The sequence below is a fragment of the Thermobia domestica genome, chromosome 8 (genome assembly GCF_964235325.1).
Source record: "Thermobia domestica chromosome 8, izTheDome1.hap1.1, whole genome shotgun sequence".
NCBI classification, from domain to species: domain Eukaryota; kingdom Metazoa; phylum Arthropoda; class Insecta; order Zygentoma; family Lepismatidae; genus Thermobia; species Thermobia domestica.
The window spans coordinates 127,935,397-127,956,939 of NC_137461.1; the positions used below are offsets into that span (position 1 = coordinate 127,935,397).

Consider the following 21,543-nt stretch of genomic DNA (forward strand, 5'->3'; position numbering starts at 1 on the left):
ACAAACGGTCAAGTAAACGTAATTTGTAAGGCAAAAGATACGTGGATATATATTGAACGCTGAAAGAAAAAAAAAAAAAAAAAAAAATGTGACACAAAATGCTAATCAATGCTTGGTAACGGGATGTGAAACAGATAATGGGCCAAAAATACCTCCCATTAATATTCGGTTTCGATGACACCAACGATGTTTACTCGTTTTTGTACTATATAGAGGACATGATATGGTGTCAAGACATGTACTGCAGATGACAGCAGAAGAGACGTCATGGCAGAAGCGCATAAGCAGCACTGAACGTTGTGAATCAACAGACATGTGGGTAAGTGATTAAGTCTTATTCGTGGACGAAAGTAAATTTGGGGTATATGGTTTAGACGTTTTCCCACCAGTCTGTCAACTCACCCACATGTTTTCGTGCGAAATTAAATCCTTTCTTCTATTGGACTTTACTTACGTAAGGCCTTTTACTTGGTACCCTACCATGAAACACGGAATATTTCAACACTCTGCGCACTGTTTCTACGATAAAGTTCTTGCCTAACTCGGAGTTTAGGGATGCCGCCATACCTACTGCACTTAGCCTGGGATTGTTCTTAATTTTACGAAGAATAGCACGTTCGTCACTATCTGATAATTTTCTGGGCTGTCGATTTTGTGGTATGGATTCTATTCTATTTTCATTTTTACACATCCTGACAATGTCCCTAACGGTACTCTAGGGGATGCATAATATTTAAGCTATTTTAGCGTATTTACGCCCTTTTGCATGATGACAGATCACCAATTGTCACTGCTCGAGACTTATATTTTTTACCTTTTCTACTCATATTCGCCACAGTCCACGTAAAATGTTTGATTCACAACATTTAGTGCTGCTTATGCACCTCTGCCATCACCTCTCTTCTGCTGTCATCTGCAGCACATGTCTTGTCACCATACCATGCCTTCAACATAGTACAGAAACAAGTAAACACCGTTGGCGTTATCGAAACCGAATATTAATGGGAGATATTTTTTGCCCATTATCTGTTTCACATCCTGTTACCAAGCATTGATTAGCATTTTGTGTCACATTTTTTTCTTTCAGCGTTCAATATATATCCACGTAACTTTTGCCTTATAAATTGTTTACTTGACTTTTTATTATCCAAATCCAATTTGTTTTTGGCAATTCCTAATAAAAACCGAATATTAATGTGAGCGACTGTAGAAAAAGAAAACCCTGATAAAAGTATGTTGATTTGGTATAAACACAACATTAAGACGCAAATATTATATATTACTTCAATATCAATATGACAAACAGTTCCATACATATCCATTTTGCTTCCGTTTCTTCAAATTTGCGTTCGGAACTGATCTACAAGTCTATGGTTACAGTGCGAAGTAACTAGTAGCGACTTTCTTTTAGTTTTTCTTTTCTTTTTTCTTTTTCTTTTTTTTCTTTTTTCTTTTTTTTTTAATGACGTGTAAGGAATATTCAAAATAACTAAATTTTAGGATGATGGTTTAAGCCATACAAAATTTAACTCCTATTTTAATTTTTGTATATGTATGTTCTGTTTTCTTAAATTTAGCCTTAATAAATTTTCTTATACTATAACGATATCTTGTATTTTCTGTGGAATTTTGAATATCTTTCTTTATATTTCCGGGCAATGTGTGATTTTAAAATGTGCACTAACCAGTTAGAAGAAGAAAATATGAAAAAGAAACAGAATTAAAAAAAAAAAAGTTCTACGATTATTATTGACATCTTGAAAATACGATGAGTTGATCAGTTTTTGTCTTTAGGTTGTCGTAACAACGATTTTGTAAATAAAATATAATTCTGGAATCATCTGACAAAAGGATGTATGCATAATTAAAAGGGTGTGTATTTATTTCAGTGATTGTGTGCCACAATAAAAGGAAGAAAAGCTAAAATACAATAAAAATTATTTTTAAGTGATTTTAGTAACCTAATTCTACATATAATTATGACTGAGGACCTGTATATAACGAGTTACGTTACATAAAATTTTGGTGGTTCCGCCCAGGAGTGCTGTTAAAATTTTGGTGGTTTGCCGCCAGGAACCTTTAGGAGATTCGTTGAAGTAAAGTAGGTAATCTCCTAAATAATAAATTTCACCAGTACAGATTGACTATAAGGCTACGAGGTGATTTCATTAAAAGAGATAACAAGACGGAGTTTACCGTGTTGAGAAGTGGCATAAAAATTCTGAGGAATATTAAAATGAGTCTCATTGGTATTGAAAATACATCTGAATCAGCTGGCAACAGAGAAATGAACTTTTCAGACGTAGCCGATCTCATTAAACAATTAAAGCAAGATTTTGATGACCGAATGGATCAACGAATGTACCAACTTGATAGTAAAATCGATCAACAAATAGAACAATCGAAGCAACAAATGGAACAAATAAATCAACAGATGGGACAATTACAGCAAGATTTTGGTGACCGAATGGATCAACGAATGAACCAACTTAATAGTAAAATCGATCAACAGATGGGACAATTAAAGCAAGCTCTTGGTGAACAGATGAAACAACTCAATAGTAAAATCGACCAGACAAATCTACGAATTGAACGAAGTGACATTAAAATGGAACGAATTGTAGGTAGATTCACTGAAATGCAAAATTTCACCGAAGTTCAAAAGTCTACAGAAGTTGTGTTATCAGCTACCGAAGAAATGTCATCACAGGTTAACATGGGTGCTCCAAATGAACCTGAAACTTCCACAGAAACAACAGAAAATGCAGATCTTGAATTTGCATTGATGAAATTTGCTGAGTGTTCACAAAAAAATACTTCAGTATTGGTTGTATCAGATTATCCTGACTTCTCTCTTCATTCGAATGTTTTTGATTGTTTTACTGATGCTGTGTACAACGAAGATTTTAATATGCATCAATATGTGAAAAGTTATGGTCATCTTTGTCTAGTGAACTGTTCAATGATATATATACGACATTGATTCGTGTAGCAGGAAGAAAATTGATTCCAGTATTCGTGAAATTCAGAAAGAGAACATGTATTTCCACTAATGTTGGTAGTGATTGGTTGATTGAGTTGAAGCTGTTGAAATGTTTATTCAATGAAAAGACTAAAATGTTAGTAGTAAACAATCAGATGGTGCTTTCACCGAATGCGATGAGGTGTGTTGATCTTAATCCTCTAGATATGACATTGCAAAATTTCGAAAATCCGTCAATTGTGCAATACAATACTAACCTGAACCAAACTAACCTTGTTGTGATTTGTGACTTTCAATGCAACTTGAATGAATTTGTTGGTCATGTAACTTAAGCTAAAGTTACGGCGTCCGAGAAAACCGTATTCAATTGAATTTTTGCTTTATTTCGCTTTAAATATCGTTATGATTTTGTTTGTTATTCGTACCTTATTTGAATTCTATGAAGATAATTCAATGAATCAATGAATGGAATAATTCATACATTTATGATCTTGATAAGAACTTCTTTTGTTCAGAGTGTAATTTTAATTTTTGTTCTGATATTGATTATTCTGTTTTATCTTAAGTATTATTGTTATTGTTGAAGATATATGTAACTGATCCTTCTCCGTTCAAAGAACAACCATATGAATATCATAAATACATCTTTTTCAAAACCTTCTTCATTATGCCCAAGTAAATAATTATTAACTTGTAACAAGCTTTCAATGGACCCGAAAAGGACTTAAAATTACATAACTTGTAAATCAAATATCGTCGTTGAAATGTATAAAAAAATGAAGTCAATGATAAAATAAATATGATAATAATACTGTTATAAAAATAAATATTATATATATATATATATATATATATATATATATATATATATATATGAATTGTAATTTTCATCTATACGAGGTGCATTCGAAAACTCGAGTGATTAATATGTATTACCTAACGATCCAGGATTCTTTTCTTTTAATTGTAAACCGAATAAAAGAAAGTCCCATAGTTCCGGTGACATGATATAACGGGAATTTTAAATATCTTTCCTTATATTTCCGGGCAATGTGTGATTTGACTAAAAATTTGCACTAACCAGTGCGAAAAAGAAGAAAATATGAAAAAGAAATAGAATTTTAAAAAATGATTCTAAGATTATTATTGACATCTTGAAAATACGATGAGTTGATCAGTTTTTGTCTTTAGGTTGTCATAACAACAATTTTATAAATAAAATGATATAATTCTGGAACCATCTTACAAAAGGATGTATGTATTATTACAAGGGTGTGTATTTATTTCAGTGATTGTGTGCCACAATAAAAGGAGGAAAAGCTAAAATACAATATAAATTATTTTTAAGTGATTTTAGTAACCTAATTCTAGATATAATTATGACTGAGGACCTGTGTATAACGAGTTACGTTATAATACATTCTCATTGAAATCTGGAATGGTGTATACCATCTTCCTTATTAACAAGATTGACCATGCATTCAGTCTCTCATTCCTTATGCAATTCCATATTCTATTCAGCATAGAGAAAAAAAACTTTCAGCATAGAGAGTAAGGAAAGCTATGCACATAAACTCAAGAGTACAAATAATATAAAAACGTAATAAATATTTCAGGCTTCTGTACACCTTATACGATACACGCTGCAACCTGCATATTAAATTAAGCTATTCAGATTTAATTTCAGTCGCGCGGTTAATCTTGATAAAATGAAGAAGTAATATATTTAATTGTGCCTAAACGAAATATGTTAATATGTTGTGTCTATGCGAAATACGTTAATCTATAAAATAATTAAATACAATATGTACTTTAAATAAAAGAAATATCTCGTGAAAGAGCATCATTTAACATATGTTTCAACTGTTACGAATATTCTAGGGTTAATGTGCAAATTGCCTGGAGGATGAGAGGTAGTCTCTCTTTGCATCATATTATAGTTTCAATCACTTTGTAATGTGAAAAAAAAAAAGCTTTAATTAGTAATAAACAATGTTCGCTGTATCAAACATATGTATTCCTTTCTGCAACTATGCATTCAACTTGTGGCCTTTCTTAGACTTCTTGTAAGCTTAGTGTAGCTACTGTCATCAAGGACATACACAGGAATTTATTTCGAGAGGTCCAAAGCTTTTCGAGGGATTCAAATTCAATGAGGGTAAATTATATTAAAATTTGTAAAATTGCCCCTCAAATTAGACTAAATTTACAAAAAAGTCGGGATTTCAGGGGGTCTAAACCCCTAAGATCCACCCCTTGCGTACGCACCTGACTGTCATTGATTTTCAGTAGATAAGTTATCACCTACATTGAAGTTTTCTATCTCATATATGGTTAAAATAATATGAACTTTAGCTTTTCAAGTAATTGAGCAAGATCGCTGCAGTTCGAGGAACCAGTAAGTGGGCTACGACAATAACCTTGCTCCTACACATTAAAATACTTTTGCAGATAAATAATTTTCCGATATCTAAAGATATGTGTAACTTGACCGTGAAACGGTATATCATTTTCTCTTTTAAATTTCGCTATACAGCGATAAGCTGCACAAGAAATTGAGATTTTCTTTCTCCAAACAAACGTCATTCGTAATATACAATGCCATCGCGATTGCAACACCAATCGTGCCTCCAGTAGTTGTAGCTGTACGATAATTATACTCGTATAACTTTTTAATTAAGCAGAAAATAATCGGCCAAGGTTCCTTATAGATGTATGAAATTTCTTTATTGTAATTTGTTTGTACTTCTTTTTTGTATAATATGTGTGTAAATGTAGTTTAGCTACTAAATATATACTTTTAACAACACTTTTAGAAAATTGAAAAAAAAAAAAAAAAAAAACACCTCTGGAAGTGACCCCCTTTCTTACATTGTGCGAAGCTTAGTTTTTTCTTTCTTTTACTTTTTTAAACAGGGAAGGAGAAAGTTCGTTGGAAGGCTGCCCACTTGGTGTCGGTCAGGAGCCTATATAAGTCCACCCATCCCTTTCTCTGGAGATAATTTCGAGTTTACTCTACGATGGGTTACATTGTGTGACAGAGGCTTTCCCTCTTGTCTTGGCCGGGCTTTGGCGAAGTGTTCCTCCTAGTTTGATAATAATGGGTTTTCTTTTGGGAAGGGAACAAGTTAATTCCTATGTTCAGAAAACAGGAAAAGAAAGCACATGAGTTTTCTTTACAGTTTTTAACACTGACGGAGCGGGCGGAACGAGCTGCTCCTGATATTCACATGCAAAATTTCTGAGTGATAAAATTGCGAATGAGGGATACTTTTTATTTTTAGATCTTGTTGGTACAGTCCGCAGCAAAAAACCTGCAACATGAGCATGTAAGTTTATTGTGAAACTACGCCTAACAGCCCAGGGAATCAACATAACGTCTAAGTGGCACGAATCACGCCAGTAGGAACATCGTCGTTCTTCTCTGCACACTTATTTTGGAGCAAAAAACTTCGTCCTTTCACACTAAACTTAGGTGCTCATGTTGCAGGTTTTTTGCTGCGGACTATACCTTGCGTATTGCTCGAGAGAGGGATATGGGTAGTTATTCTTTGGGTGTTCACTGTAGCAAGAATTTGAATGAGATTCTCTGATATTATAAAGGCTTGAGAGTACCATGAACTGGAATGAGGTCTGCTCCCCGTATAAGTCTTGACATTTTTGTGCATCACACTTTAGTTTTATTTAAAGGAATGTGCTAGAAAGGAGAATGTTAATAGTGGAGGACTCTGTCTACAGAGTTGCGCGGGGTAACTGATTGAGCTGTTCGGACACAAGACACTTTCTATATAAATATACAAAAATTGAAGTAGATTATGAAACTGAAGCAAAAGGTTATACTCCACGGTTAATTCAATTTTTAATTTATGGCTCACATCACCTGAATATTTCAGTTCCAACTGGTTTTGTCATTATTTTTAGTTTCTGTTTTATTTTACATTTTGAATGGCAGCTATTTTATTATTATTTTTATTTTTTTACATACTACTAGACATATTTAGAGACAAGATTCCCCCAACACCTGTCGTATTATTTCCTTATGTTTAATTTTAGTGTTTGGGAGGAAATTGTAAGAAGATGGAGAGGTAAGAGGACGGGTATAGCAACTTATCTGCCTAGGTCTTACTGCATTATTAATGAAGTGCTTTAATGCAGATTACAGACTGGATGTATCCATATACAAAGTCCAGCAAAGGAGTTGGACAGTTTTGAAATGAGAATAACTCCAATAATTTTCTACAGTTAAAGAAATGTATAAGGACAAAATACAAATTATTGTATGTCACTTTTATTTAGTATGACAGAACTATATGTCTTAAAAACTATGTCCTTCGAATGACTCTCATCTGCTCCCATGGATATTCGAAGACACAGTCTTGAAGAATGTGCTGATAACAAACACTCGATGTTGTACAGCACGCGGCTCCGTTGTTACTGACTAAGCTGACGAACAATTCCTTAAACTGCGACTGCCCGCAGAAGGAGATGGAGTCATTTGAAGAACTGTCATGGTAAACAAAAATGGCATAGAATAAACTGTATTTCTGTCCAAATACATTTATTTAGTTGTGAAAATTTAGTGAGTTATTCTTATTTAAAAAGCCATCCAACTCCTCTGCCGGACCCTGTATAATATCCTTCGTCTGTAACTTCGTCAAGGACAAAACTGTGGATAGTTTTCTGTAAATAACATAAAGTCATTATATTATACTCATACCATTCTACCCACTTAATAATTCAAAACTATTATCAGAAGATTGTATACAACCAATTTTGTAGCATACTGACTATAAAAAATCAACAAAATTATGTAACTGTAAATAAAATCGACAAAATATTACGTTGTTTCTGTCATGAAAAGAACGACTTCGAAAGAAAAGATATGCAGAAATCTAAGATTACCTGTTTTCATTTGCGAAACGAAATAAATTACTCTATACTCATCTGGACATTTTGGACTCCCCAACTAGAAGAAGGGAAATTTATACAAAAGTGCTACAGCGCATTAAAAAAATACTGGCAATTAAATTTGCATATATATACTTTTCGTGTAAAAAATGAAAAGTTTAAATAAAAGAGAAGTTCTTAACATTTTTCTGGTACTCACAATTCTAGATTGTGTCACAGGAAACAGGAATGCTAACACTGGACCATTTAAGTAGTTTAAATGTATCCTAAAAATTATGGTGACGATTTTACTAGGAGGAGCAGCTAACAAAAATATCTGAAATAGAAGAATGGTTTAATTAGTAATATTCACACATATACTAAAACGTTAGAAACAGCTAAAATATATCTAGTACCATTATAAATAAAACTTGCAAATGACAAATAAGGGATTTAACAAATAATAATAATAATAATAATAATAATAATAATAATAATAATAATAATAATAATAATAATAATAATAATAATAATAATAATAATAATAATAATGCACATGGATCGAAAAGCACTTTGTTCAGAAGTTGGAGGAGTAGAACAATAGGGGAAGTTTGTAAAATATAACTTGGAAGCAAATCAACAAATAGGTGTAGTAACAATGGTACAGTCCGCAGCACAAAATCTGCAACATGAACATGTAAGTTTTTATTGTGAAACAAAGTATTTTGCTCCAAAATAAGTGTGCAGGGGAGGACGCCGAGGTTTCTTCTGGCGTGATTCCTGCCACTTACATGTTATGATGATTCCCTGCGCTATTAGGCGTAGTTTCACAATAAACTTACATTCTCATGTTGTAGGTTTTTTGCTGCGGACTGTACAACACCAAAGGGAGTCCCTATTCGTCAAAATATTTGATGAGCAAAGGACAATTTACCTAAAGAGAACTGAAAATCTATTGAATCGCTGTAAAGTCTAGAATCAATGGCGGTACTGTTTTCTTATTCCTTAGATGTTAACATTGATTGAAAAAAACAGGACATGTGAATTGAGCATCAAGCTCGCCTGATCTCATCGCAAGGACTAGGCCATATGAGGAACGCTGAAATCTGAGGTATCGACATGATCTGCTCGAATGTAGATTCTAGCCCACTTAGCCAACGCAGCTATTCTGGGCCACTAACTGAACAGATCAGAAGCAAGGAGGATAGTTTATTTCTCATATTCAAAAATTTGGAAAACTAGAAATTATGGGGCTTGAAATGCACTGAGAGATCGAGAATTCTGATTAGGAATACTACATATACAAGAAATGAGTAATTATGACAGCATTACATAGATCAGTCTATCATGCATGTCAATTAATATTTCTCTAACATAAAAACACTCTGACTTCATAAAATTATATCTGCCTTAGTCCGAACTAATATATCCAGTCTGGATGAAAGTACTGATACAAAGTTCACGTCAGCAGCCAGATAGAAGCAGCCAAAACGCGACATCATAAGTGGAAGTAGCAAAGAATATGATGGTTTGAATATGATTGCAATATTTTACCCACTTCTATTTGATCGTTCCAGAAGGAAATGGTTCAAACGAGACACCCATTGTGGGTCTACAGAAGGAAGTAAGAACGTAAGGGAGATATTCAGCCTCTTGCAGCCTCTCAGAATTATAATCTATTCATCTATCGGACAATAGAGAGATACCGCAGGTCTCCACTGTCATGAATCATCCACACGGATCACGGATTACGCACGTACTAACTCCAAAAGACCATCAGAAATTTATGCACTCGACTGCCACAAAATCCCGCATACTGTGTGAGGATTAGAGGTTCGGATTCACAAACGATACAAAGAATATTTTATAACTTCGCAATTACGGCGACGGACGAAAAGGTTTTCACCATTGAGAGGTTCTTAATCGGGTGTATGAAACATCATCCAAGCAAGCTACTGCGATCGCTCCCAGAGTTCAATGACCACAACATCTCACCGCGGTGATAGTCTGGTTGAGAGTCTTATCGTGGAGTCAAAGCTTCACATCTCCGAAACTGGAGTGATAACGCGTGCTATGAACTATCAGTCTGATATTCTGACACATGTAGTTAAACCTACAAGTTATCTCTCTTTGCCAATAGCCACAGGTTCTTCCAACAGCATTTAGCTCTGGCCCTTAAAGCAAAGTCGTTCTAGACGCGGCTCCATGTTCCCGATTTTATTACCGCGGATGAAAGTCGGCTGACAGTCCAATCTCCTGGACTACGATCTGTGGTCAAAATTGGACGCCAAGGTCTGCTCAAGGCAACATTCTGATATTTCCTTCTAAAACGCGCCCTTCTGCGAGCAGTATCGGCGTTTTTTCCGGAGGTGGTGTGTTCTGTTACTGACCACACGCGTTTATCGGTCTGTGTGATACTTGGGATATTTTGAATTATCTGTACCTATCATTTTTGCACTGGACTATACCCATTGAATCTGTACATAACACACTCATGCTTGCACTTACTTATGTGTAGCAGCTACCGACGTGTTTATCAAAACTCTTCTCTAGACTAGGTGCAATATACAATTCCCTGGAATACAGTGGCTCTACCTGTTAACAGTAATACATCTCACATTTTTAAATTGGTGTCAAGTTGAAGTCTGCAACAATTTTCACAGCGCCGGGCAGTTAAGATAGCAATGAGGCAATCACTTTCGACCTAGACTAGGAAAATTACGAGGGAGGATTAGGAACTAAAATTACAAGGGCGAAAATTCTGGACTTTCGTCTGTTATAGAAGAATGAGGAGTGTGCGGTAATTTTAATACATGAAGTTCGCACCTGTGGAGTTTTAGCCACTCGCCACCTACGGCGCTAGTTGTAGTTGTAGGTAAATATAAATGGCGACTCGTTTGGAAAACTGATCTCGCGAAGAAGTCGGCTCAGTTATTCGATTTCTGTGGGCGAAACATATAACCGCGACTGAAATTCACCGGCAGCTTGCAGAGGTTTACAGAGAGACTGTAATGTCTTGTCAGCATGCTGTCGAAAGTTTGCGGCTGGAAGAAAAAACGTCACCGACGACGGCGCAGCAGTTTTGCTGGAATGTTATCGACCACCCTCCTTACAGCCTGGACCTCGCTCCGAGCGACTTTCACTGTTCCGCACTTGAAGGAGCACTTAGGAGACCGATGCTTCGCTTCAAACGAGAAGGAGAAACACTTCGTGACAACGTGGCTGAACACGCAAGGGGAGGATTCCTGGAAGAAATCTTTAAACTCATCCCACGATGCAAGTGCCTTAACTGATATGGAGTCTATGTTGAAAAATAACCTAATTTATGTAGAGGAAGGTTACCAAAGAGTACGCACTTAATATTCACCTTGAAAAGGCTCCAAAAATAATGAAGCAAAAATTATATAAATTATACATAATTTTAATTGAAGTTACAGGCTACTTTAAAAAATGGAAAACTTTGCTACTAGATATAGAAATGTTGATATACGTTAAAAAGTTAAAAAAAAAAAGGCGTACTCTTAATAACTACTGTCCCAAAGAGTGCGTTTTGCGGTCCCTAAGAGGGCGCACTCACACCTATCACACTTCAAATCCAAACCAGCTTCATAAGACGAACAATGCTCATGGCACAATCATTCAAAATTAATGCACTGAATCCAGTCTTCGTCAATTAATTCTTCATACAATTTATGAGACATCGGGTATGAAATTTGGTTGATCTCAGCTGCAGTTTAGTCTGTTGAAGTGAGTGGTCCATTTTAATGATCAAAGAGTTTTCTATTTGAGGTAACATTTATTTTCACACGTTTACTCCGAAAAACCTTGTGAAATGGAGAACTATTAAAAGTTTCAGATCGATGTTTGGTACGTGCATCATGTCACAGTTCATACTGTACATGTTTTGCGTAATCGTCTGTCTCATTCCTTATGAAGACATAGGTTCAAAATAGAGAAAAATTGGGCAAGGGGTAGAGAAATTAAAAACATAATTTAGTTTGCTTTCTTTCGCTTTTGAAACTTTGTGTGGAGAAACCCTCTACATGGAACAAGGAGGTTGACGAAAATACGTGAAATATAAACAATAAGTTTCCACTACTACCTAGACATAATTCTGAGGTTGTGTTGCTCTTAATTATGCTTGTCGAAGTGAAGCACAATTTAAAAATAATAAAACGAAAACCTGGTCCTTAATTTTGCAGGAAACATAAATTTACATTATACGATACAACAGATTACATTTTTTTAAGTTCTCGAACATCAAGATATAATATTCAAACTTCCAGCTTTCAGTCTTTTCCTTAAAGTTGATTCTTTGGTGCTCATGGTGGCTGCAATCTTTCTTTTACTCCCACCGGCCTCAATTCTTCGTGCCTCCTCAAGCAATTCTTTTGTAAACATTAACTTGCGTTCTGTTTTACACTCACAGCACGGGCCCTGCTGAACAATAAGAAGATAACGTAAAATACTAATGAAACACGAAAATGTGTTTTGGCTAATTTCTATAGCTAACAGACGACAAAAGTTAGTTACCAACTCTGGATGGTTGCTTAAGGAACGGATCCAAGTCTACGGTCATGTAATAGAGAATAGCCTACAATAACATAAAAAAAAAAAAAAAATCATTTTCCAAATTTAGTATCTAGGGTGGACGAATGTTAAGCTCGTCGCCTTGATATAAAGACATCCTGGGTTCGATTCTCGGTGGGGACACAAATGGTTCGGTTCCCACGCTACACTGTATGTCATCGGCAAACTACCATGAATTCAGCTTGCCCGTGGACTTTCGGGTCAAAGATTTGCCTTCGGGCAGAACACATAATCATCATCATTATTGTAATTTAAGAAATTCTGTAAATTGAAAATACTTCTTATAGAAGATTTACAGTTGGTGCGTGAATCGAAGACAAACAATTGCAAATAATTATACAGTACATTGAAACATTCCATTACACTCCGTCTTCTTAGACCAACTTGGAAGGAATAACCATTATGATTGGCGCTAACCACACACACACTCAAAGACATTGTCTCAAAGAGTACGCGCGCGCTCTTTAGTAAATCACTAACGCGCGTTCTTTAGTAAATCTCTAACGCACACTCTTTGGGAAACAGCAGTCAATTCGAGTGAAATGCATCCAGGTGGCTGCACATGCGAAACCTCCAACGCAAAACCATGGTAAAAAAATCCTATCTGCATTCATGTTTTCTACCATGCAACAAAGGTACTGTAGTTAGCTGCTATATCAGAATAATTTCTTAACTAAGAGTACTAAAATATTACATCAAAAATTCAAAAAAGTTATTTTTACCTGTATCTTCTGTTTGCAGCGATACGTTAACCTCCTTTTCTTCGTGTCAACTTTCATACAAAGACGCATTAAACAGCGTAGCAATAGTAATTCTATTTGTTACCACTTCAGCATAATTGGTGCTGCGCGCTCTTAGGCCTACCGCTCACTGGCGACAAAACAGTTGCGCAACTATCTCGTCGCTGTCGCCTGCAGTCAGCAACTTCACGGAGACAAAACAGTTTTGTTGCCATACCCTCGCTCACTGGCGACGGCAACAGAAAAGTTGCCGAGCATTTGATATCACAATTTACATAATCGACAACCGGAACAGTTCACATAATCGCTGGTTTCGGACATTAAAAAAAAAAAAAAAAAAAAAAAACTACCGCCCATTCCAATGGTTAAATAAATAAATTTAAATAAACTTTCGAAGGTAGCGTCAACAGGGGCGTTATTTCAGACTTCCCTTGAGGGGGGCAAGAGCACCACCGACATAAGACTTTCACGTTTTGTACTAGTATATTAGTACACAATTGATTAAAGTATATGTATTCGTCAAACTCTTGGGGAGCAATTGCACCTCCTGCCCCCCCCCCCTAAATGACGTCCCTGAATGTCAGTGAGTGACAAAAATAACAGCATTGTGTAAGCTAATACGAACGGGAACAATTATTTGAATCAAAAGATAACAAGAATAACGAAAATATAAAACGACTGGAAATAACTAACAGAACGAAACTAACAAAAGCGGCAATCCGACAACACTGTACAGTAACTGTACTCTCAATGTTCTACGTATAGCCATAAAATAAAAATTGGCTTTCTTCGTTCTTCTCGCGTATTCTTCACTTTTTAAAATCGGCCATTTTTATACAGTACAGTTTTTTTTTATTTTTTATATTTGAAATGGAAAGAAACTTGAAAATGATAATTTTATCTGTATTTTTTTCTAGTTGTGGGAAATTAATGAAAGTAGTAGTGTGTAGTATGACAGCGATATGTCATTATCGAAAAGTGTACCTACCTGTGTTGTTTTTTCTTGGCTGGAAAGCTCATTCTAGTTTCTTATAACAGCGAAACACACTTCCTTCCACAATTTCTTCTTTATATATATTTCTTCTTTAACGCTGAGCGTTTCTCTATATCCTCAATTAATTTTTCATAGTCTTTATCACTAAAGACATGCTAGTCACTAATCAAAGAATGTATTAGTTTCCATTGCGAACACTTCTTTTTACGCGCTAAACACGGAACGAACTGTTACGTGAAAAAAAAAAAAAAAAACTTGTAGAAAACATTTATTTTTTACCTTTCTATTTGGAGGTACCTCGGCAACTTTTCTGTCGCCGTCGCCTCAGTGAGCGGACTCCCATAAGACTCAATGCATTTTTAAATGTTGCGCAACTGTTCCGTCGCCGAGCTGTTGCCCTGTTGTCGCCCTGCTTGGCGACACCTCGGCAACTTTTCTGTCGCTGTCGCTTCAGTGAGCGGACTCCCATAAGACTCAATGCATTTAGCCAGAGCAACAAGATAGTTGCCCGACAAAATGTTGCCAGTGAGCGGTAGGCCTTAGGCGACGAGACGAGATGGAAACAGTGTTGGAAATATTCCGCCTTATGCAGAGTCGTTATGAGGTATGATTAGCGCCATATTAAAGGCCCGACTACTGCAGGAAGCGTATGTTAGTCGAACTCTTTAGTATGACACTAATCACAAGTCAGGATGACTCTGCATAGGCCCCATTATCTTCAAATCCTTCCAAAAAAAAAGAAGAAGAAGAAGAAGAAGAATCACACAAACACGTTGAATCAAGTGTTGAATATTCTGAAAAAGATCAGCGTGTGCTCAAGTAAGTCTATAATTTATGTCATTGCAATGATTCTACACCAAAAGATGATAGCACGAAAAATACATTGACATAATTGTTGGCTTAGCAGGCTAAGTTGTTTACTAGTGACGCCATATTGACGAATATAAAGATACCCGAACATTTCTGCATTTCGTAGATCTATATCGACACGTTGATTTGTACTCTTGGAAGAGGCGGAGGGTTGTTCTAGAATAACTCTTTCAGTTTCATGTTATAGAGACATGTATTACCATGGTATAAAATTCGGCCCTTTTTGTTTCAATTTGGTACTATTTTTCAGCCCACTTTAGAGCTAGGACTGTGGCAACATTGAGTTGCCGTCACCGACCCCTCTCGCGCAACTCTCAGTGCCAGTCACTCGAGGCAAAGCATTGTAGCCTTCGTACGGGGACACTGCAGTGACTGTCACCGCACAATGTTGCCAGTGTATCTTGATGCCAATGTATGTATATGCTAAAAAAAATAAAATAAAATAAAAGTACTGATAAGACGAAACATGCACACTGGATCTTTCTGTACCTGCCCTAATCGCGGGTTTTCTACCCCTCCCCGATTGGGGAAATTTTTAACACAATAGAAAATAATAATGAAAAACTTATTTTATGCATAGGGGTCTACCTTTATTTCGTTTTAGTATAAATTTTAATGAATTTTCATTTTACAAATGCTGTGAAGAAAGACTAATTACTACAAATTCATGACTTTTTTGTTGTTTGAAATACAAATAGTTACAGAGAATGATGTGTTTGAGTTTTACAATACGCGTTGGCGCAATAATGAAAGAAATTCGTTTTGAATTTTCGTCCGTAATAGTTTGAATATTCCAACCCTAAGAATTTCATTAAAAGGAATAAAATAATCAGATTGTTGAAATTTATCTAGATTTATATTGTAACAAGGTGTTGAGGAGCACATGGACAGGAGGGTTGCGAGGGAAGTGAAGTATACCATAATTACCCGCCTCTTCGCTACTGTCTACTGCAAGTACAACGTTAACATTCTATTTAGCTTCGACGACCAATGATTAAAGCCAATAGACTTGCTAAATCAATTATTATTTGGAGACTGTTTAATTTGACTTCTGTTATTATTATTATTATTATTATTATTATTGTTGTTGTTATACTTTTGCACTTTTCTTCGTCTTGCTAATTAAATTTTCATTCGAAGTGCTCCCCTCAAAACGTTGCGCCCTAGACTAGGACCTAGTGGTAAATCCAACCCTGCCTAGTCGTCTATAATGTTTTGTTTAGTCATTTATATTAATCATCAGATTTGCAGTTACCCCTTATGCCAAATGAATCATTTCCGGATATTCGCTTATAATTATTATTATTACGTAACAGGACTTATAATATTGTATTCTTAGTACGTACGTCCGTTACTCCCATGATAAATCTTGGACAAATGCCAAATTTTTATATTGTTTTTGCAAGATATGTGGAGCGATTATGGTATCTCGTCCGAGTTCGTTAATGGAGACGCTTAATCAATCGGACGTGGTAAAAATCAACCACTTTCGGTTTTAACGTTAGCGAAAGCTGTAATAGATAGCGAGAAGGGGTTTTCTCAAATCGATTAAGCGTTCCAACAATAACTGAAATGTCCATTCTTAATACTGCATTAAAACCGGAAGTGGCAGAAATCCAGTCGAATTCCGGTTTTAATATTAATCTATATAGAGAAAAATCGATAAGAGAGCAAGTTCGATTTACTTGGAATCGACTTAGCCTTCTAAGAATAGTTCGCATCTTCTCTCTTAACACTTTATTCAAATCGGTAGTGGCAGAAATTAACCATTTCCGGTTTCAGTGTTGATCGCCATAGAACAGAAACCGTAATATATAGCGAAAAGTGTTTTTGTAATCAATTTAGCATTCCAAAAATGTTCACTATCTCCTCTCTTAACCCTCTATTCAAACCAGAAATGGCATAAATCAACTACTTCCGGTTTAAACGTTGATTACTATAAGGTAAAAAAGCTAATAAGTAGGGAGAAGTGGTTTTCTATAATCAATTCTGTCCCAAGAATAATATTCCATCTCGACTCTAATCTCTGTACTAAAACCAAACGTGATATACGTCTACCATTTTTGGCTTCCATACTAATTTGAAAAAAATATTGGCGCGCTCCTCTTTATTGTCTTTACCAGAATTATGTATTATTATTATTATTGTTATTATTAAATCATTAAGGAAAGGAGTAAAGGACGGAAATATGTTGTTGACAAAAGCAAACATATATTGATGGGATTATTTGTGGCTAAGTGCTTAGAACTTTGCTGCCCTTACAGGAGTCGGGTTCGATTTCCGGTGGCAGGTACTGTGGTTTGTAGAGCTACGTCCCATGTAGCCTAGTAGCATAGGTGTTGAAATGAAGTTGAACTCTAAGTAATAAAAATATATAACAAAAATATTGGTAAGTGGAAGAGTATTACCTGCGTCTAACAAAAGAATATAAATTGAGAAATTAATTACAAAGTTTATGTTGACTTTGGAGCTGCAATACCTAAAAAGAAAAAAAAAAAATGTATGGAAATAATATGCATATGCATATATAGTCCTAATGACAGGATTCCTTTCATGCAAAATCCTTTTCTAAAGCAAATCTCTTGGCAGAAAGAGATCCGTCCTGCGAATCCTCACGAATCTCATTCAAACTGGTTCAGGCCAACTGTCATCCGGGGAACCTAAAATATTCCCCTTCATCTCAGCATCTTCGGAATCCAGGGAACTCACTCAATTAAAAGGATTCAGTTCTAAATATCTAAAAAAAAAAAATAAAATAAAATAAAATAAAATAAAATAAAAAATAAATAAATAAATAAATAAATAAATAAAAAAATAAATCCGGAAGTCGGAATAATCTGGCCTAAGCTAGTTAAAATAAAAATAGAGCAGCCTCCATAATTGATGATTGCGACTTTCTCTATCAGGAGCAGCCAACCTTTAAGGGTCTGTCCAAAAATAACTAATTCAACTTTAATATTTAGATTTCGAATAGTCATCAGCCACTGATCGATCTACTATCAGTAGAAACCGTAAGTGTGTCTCCAAGATTCAGACAGAGGACAAAGGACATATTAGCAATAATTGGTACTTTGTCCAAGTAATATATATTTTAAGTTATGTTTCATTTTGTCGTTGAATTTTGTTTTGATTTAGGTATATTATCGTTTTTGGTTCCTTCTGTCTGTTTGCTGGGACTAGAGATGGTCGTGTCGATTGGGGTCATGGTTGAGAGTTGTGTGCAAATGCCAGAAAGACAGCGAGATATGATACTCTCAAGAGGGGGTGGATGCCCTTATAAAGGCACCGAACAGAAGCCAAACAACACGGCTATATAATGAAAAGTATGATACAGGCAAGTCTGCAATCTCGTTGATAGTATAGGATGCACAGACATTCTTTTTTTCCCCTCTACGTTTCTTCTTTTTGAGCAGCAAAATAAGAAGTGCTTGCTTACTATTAGCAGCCACTTCCCAAAAGTGGAATAACTTGAGACGGTGGAAATGTTTCTACGAACTATATGAACCGGATAGTCGCCGAATGGACACTGAAATCTCGAACCATGAATGACTATATGTGCGCTTCTGCGTGTTCCATGTATTTCTGTGTCCTGGCAACACCATTTATGACATGGGCAATAAAAGGGGTGGGGAAACAGAAAAGAACAAGAAGCCTCGGTACCTGCTGTCGGTTGCCTGTCTTTTCACAAGCAGTGACGCAACTCAGTGACTCACTCACTCAAGTCACGTCACTCAGTGACTGAATGAGAAGGGGCAGTTAGGGTGTGCGTGCTCTTTGGTAACCCTTCTCTACTATCTGTTGGCTGTACTGGTTGTATGAAATAACATATACACGTTTCACTGCAGGGTTTGTAACCTTACTTTCTGATGATCCCCCGCACTTACACCTACGAAACGTAGTTTACGTGGCAGATTATCAGTTGAATGTGTAGTGATTAGCGATATTCTGCGCCTTATATACGCAGAATAAAACTGCTCATTAATAGTTAACTGAAAATTACCTGAATTGCTATAGGAATTGACTTCGATCTTGATTCATAGGTTTCACTGAATTTGATCAGATGCTACAGTGCTTCGAACACTTTCGGGTAAGGAAAAAGAACACAGTTTTCTATTGCAGATACTCAATGGACGAGCTGAGTTAATCCTGTTGCTAAAATCACAGACACATAACTTACTCATCCTATCTTCCCGTACTAATTGTAAAACAGTAAAATTAAGTACTAAATTATCACTGGCAGGTTTCTGATGGAAGAATGTATGGATTCAACGGAGGCTATTGTTTATTTTTAATCCTAAAATTATCCTGACCCTTTTAAATTTAATGTGGAGAGATTATATGCTCTTAAAGAATAATTCAAGTAACAGTGCTTCCAAATGTACGTATTTCGTTATCAACGCCACTTAGTTCAGGAATTCTTTAACTGCAGTATCACTGTCTCACGAAGCGAGAAAAGGAAGCCTCATAAATAAATCAACAATAGGATCAATATCCTGTGTCGCAACTTCACAAAATACCTAACGTGTAAAATCCTATAAAGAGAAGTTAGGAAAGTACCCAACCACGTTTCAATAGACTTTATTTTCTATCAAGCCTAGAAGAATATATATATATATATATATATATATATATATATATATATATATATATATATATATATATATATATATATATATAAAGGTTTGCTGTTTGGATACAAGAAGTAGGTATCAAGCTATCTTAAATCTGTTTTTATAATGTATTTTTCTGCAGAAGATCAGACTACAGAGTTTTTTTTTTCTAGGATGACTTTCTACTCGGAGGAAGCAGACCTGAGTTAGAAATTTTTGTTGGAGGGGGTGGTCCAATACTACAAACGTACTCCACGTCTATGTAGTATTGGATGGGTATTATTCTGCACCCGAAAAGGCAATAAGTAATTGTAGAATACTTCGGCCTAGGCCATATATATATTTTAAATGACAGAACTGGACTGTTTTTACCTATAAGAAGAGGAGTACAGATGAAGCGAAAAATCAAATTTCCATGCTACATGAATCATTTGCCTGTTAAATAAATATAGTTTTATTGAGATAGTGTATAAATGTATGTTGAGTTAGAAAGTTTTGAGGGGGAGGTCTGGACTAGTGGTGGGCACAAAAACCAGTTTTTCACCGAAACCAGTTTCGGTTTTCTTCAAAACTGGTTCGGTTTTCTCCGAAACCGGTTATCGGTTTTCTTCAAAACCGGTTCGGTTTTCTCCTGATCCGGTTTCGGTTTTCTTCAAAACCGATTCCGTTTTTTCCCCCAAAATGTGTTCTATTTCTCACCAGAATGGTGTTTCGTTGTTCTCCGGAAACCGAATCCATTTCCACAGAAATAGTTTTATGTGTTTTCGAAAAGTTTTGACCGAAATCAGTTTCGGTGAAAACCGAACCGGTTTTGGAGCAAACCGAAATGTCGGTTTTTCGGGTTTCGGTTTTTTATAGAAATCGGTTTTCGGTTTTTATAAAAACCGGTTTTGCCCATCCCTAGTCTGGACCCGGTAGACTCCGTCCGTAGTTGTGCCCCCGTTAGGAAGTAATGTATAGGGTGTACCACAAGTCAGATCCAGATATAGGTCTATAAGTAATTTTTGTACATAATATTGAAACCCGTGTTCCATTACTTTGAACGACCAACACGTAAAGCTAAAAGGAAGAAAGGATTCAGAAGCCTCTCCACAGGAAGTACGAAGGAAACACCTCTAAATGTTAAATGCCAAGAGAATATCGAGTAGTATATTATTTGAAAGGTCTTACAAGGAGGGTTGCCTATGATACAAGGGTTTGTGATTGTCTTGTCTATAAAAGGTGTGAAAGTGATGCCTCGTCTCATGGGCGTAAGTAGTGCTTCTATTGGGAAAATTTTGTCCCGTCTCATGGGGAACCGTATTTAAAAGAGATAAACAGAAATGTAACAACGATTCCATTGCGTTGTTCTATCGAAATACAAGAATAGCCTTTATGTGGTGGTGGCCTGTACCTTTTATTACGAAAGATATCATAGAAAATTAATTTAAAATGATCCTATTGCTTGAAAGTGCATTTACTTTTTTTTTTATCCTTCTTATCTACGACCAATTTCAACCTCAAATGGGATTACTGGGGAGTTTTGATAAAAATATATTATGACAAAATCGATTTTTTTAACCAGTGTTACAATGGAAATTTGTTTTGTTTTGACATCACTACGTGTATATGTACCAACTTGAAATAGAGAGTTCATTTTAGTTCCTCTTAGCCTCCTATTCTTGGCGGCTTTTCATGCAAACAATAGACTTAATTATTTCATATGATTTGAGGAAGAGACAAGTTACGTTTCATTAAAATGGAATAATTTTAACGAATGTTATTGTGGAATACAGACACACACACACACAAATAAATATCAATTAAGTCGAATGGAAGAAGCTCGCTTACAGTCGTTATAATAATAGATCTTGACCTATCACTTTTGTT

At 35.7% G+C, this 21,543-nt stretch overlaps 1 protein-coding gene across 1 annotated transcript in view; it reads right to left on the minus strand.

Moving 5' to 3' along the window:
* LOC145693206 (transmembrane protein 164) overlaps positions 1-21,543 on the minus strand; it is a 117,092-nt gene that overhangs the window by 25,841 nt on the left and 69,708 nt on the right. The window contains exon 3 of the mRNA XM_081768990.1: positions 8,091-8,207. Coding sequence (XP_081625116.1) covers positions 8,091-8,207 — 117 coding nt within the window. The remainder of the gene's footprint in view (positions 1-8,090; positions 8,208-21,543) is intronic.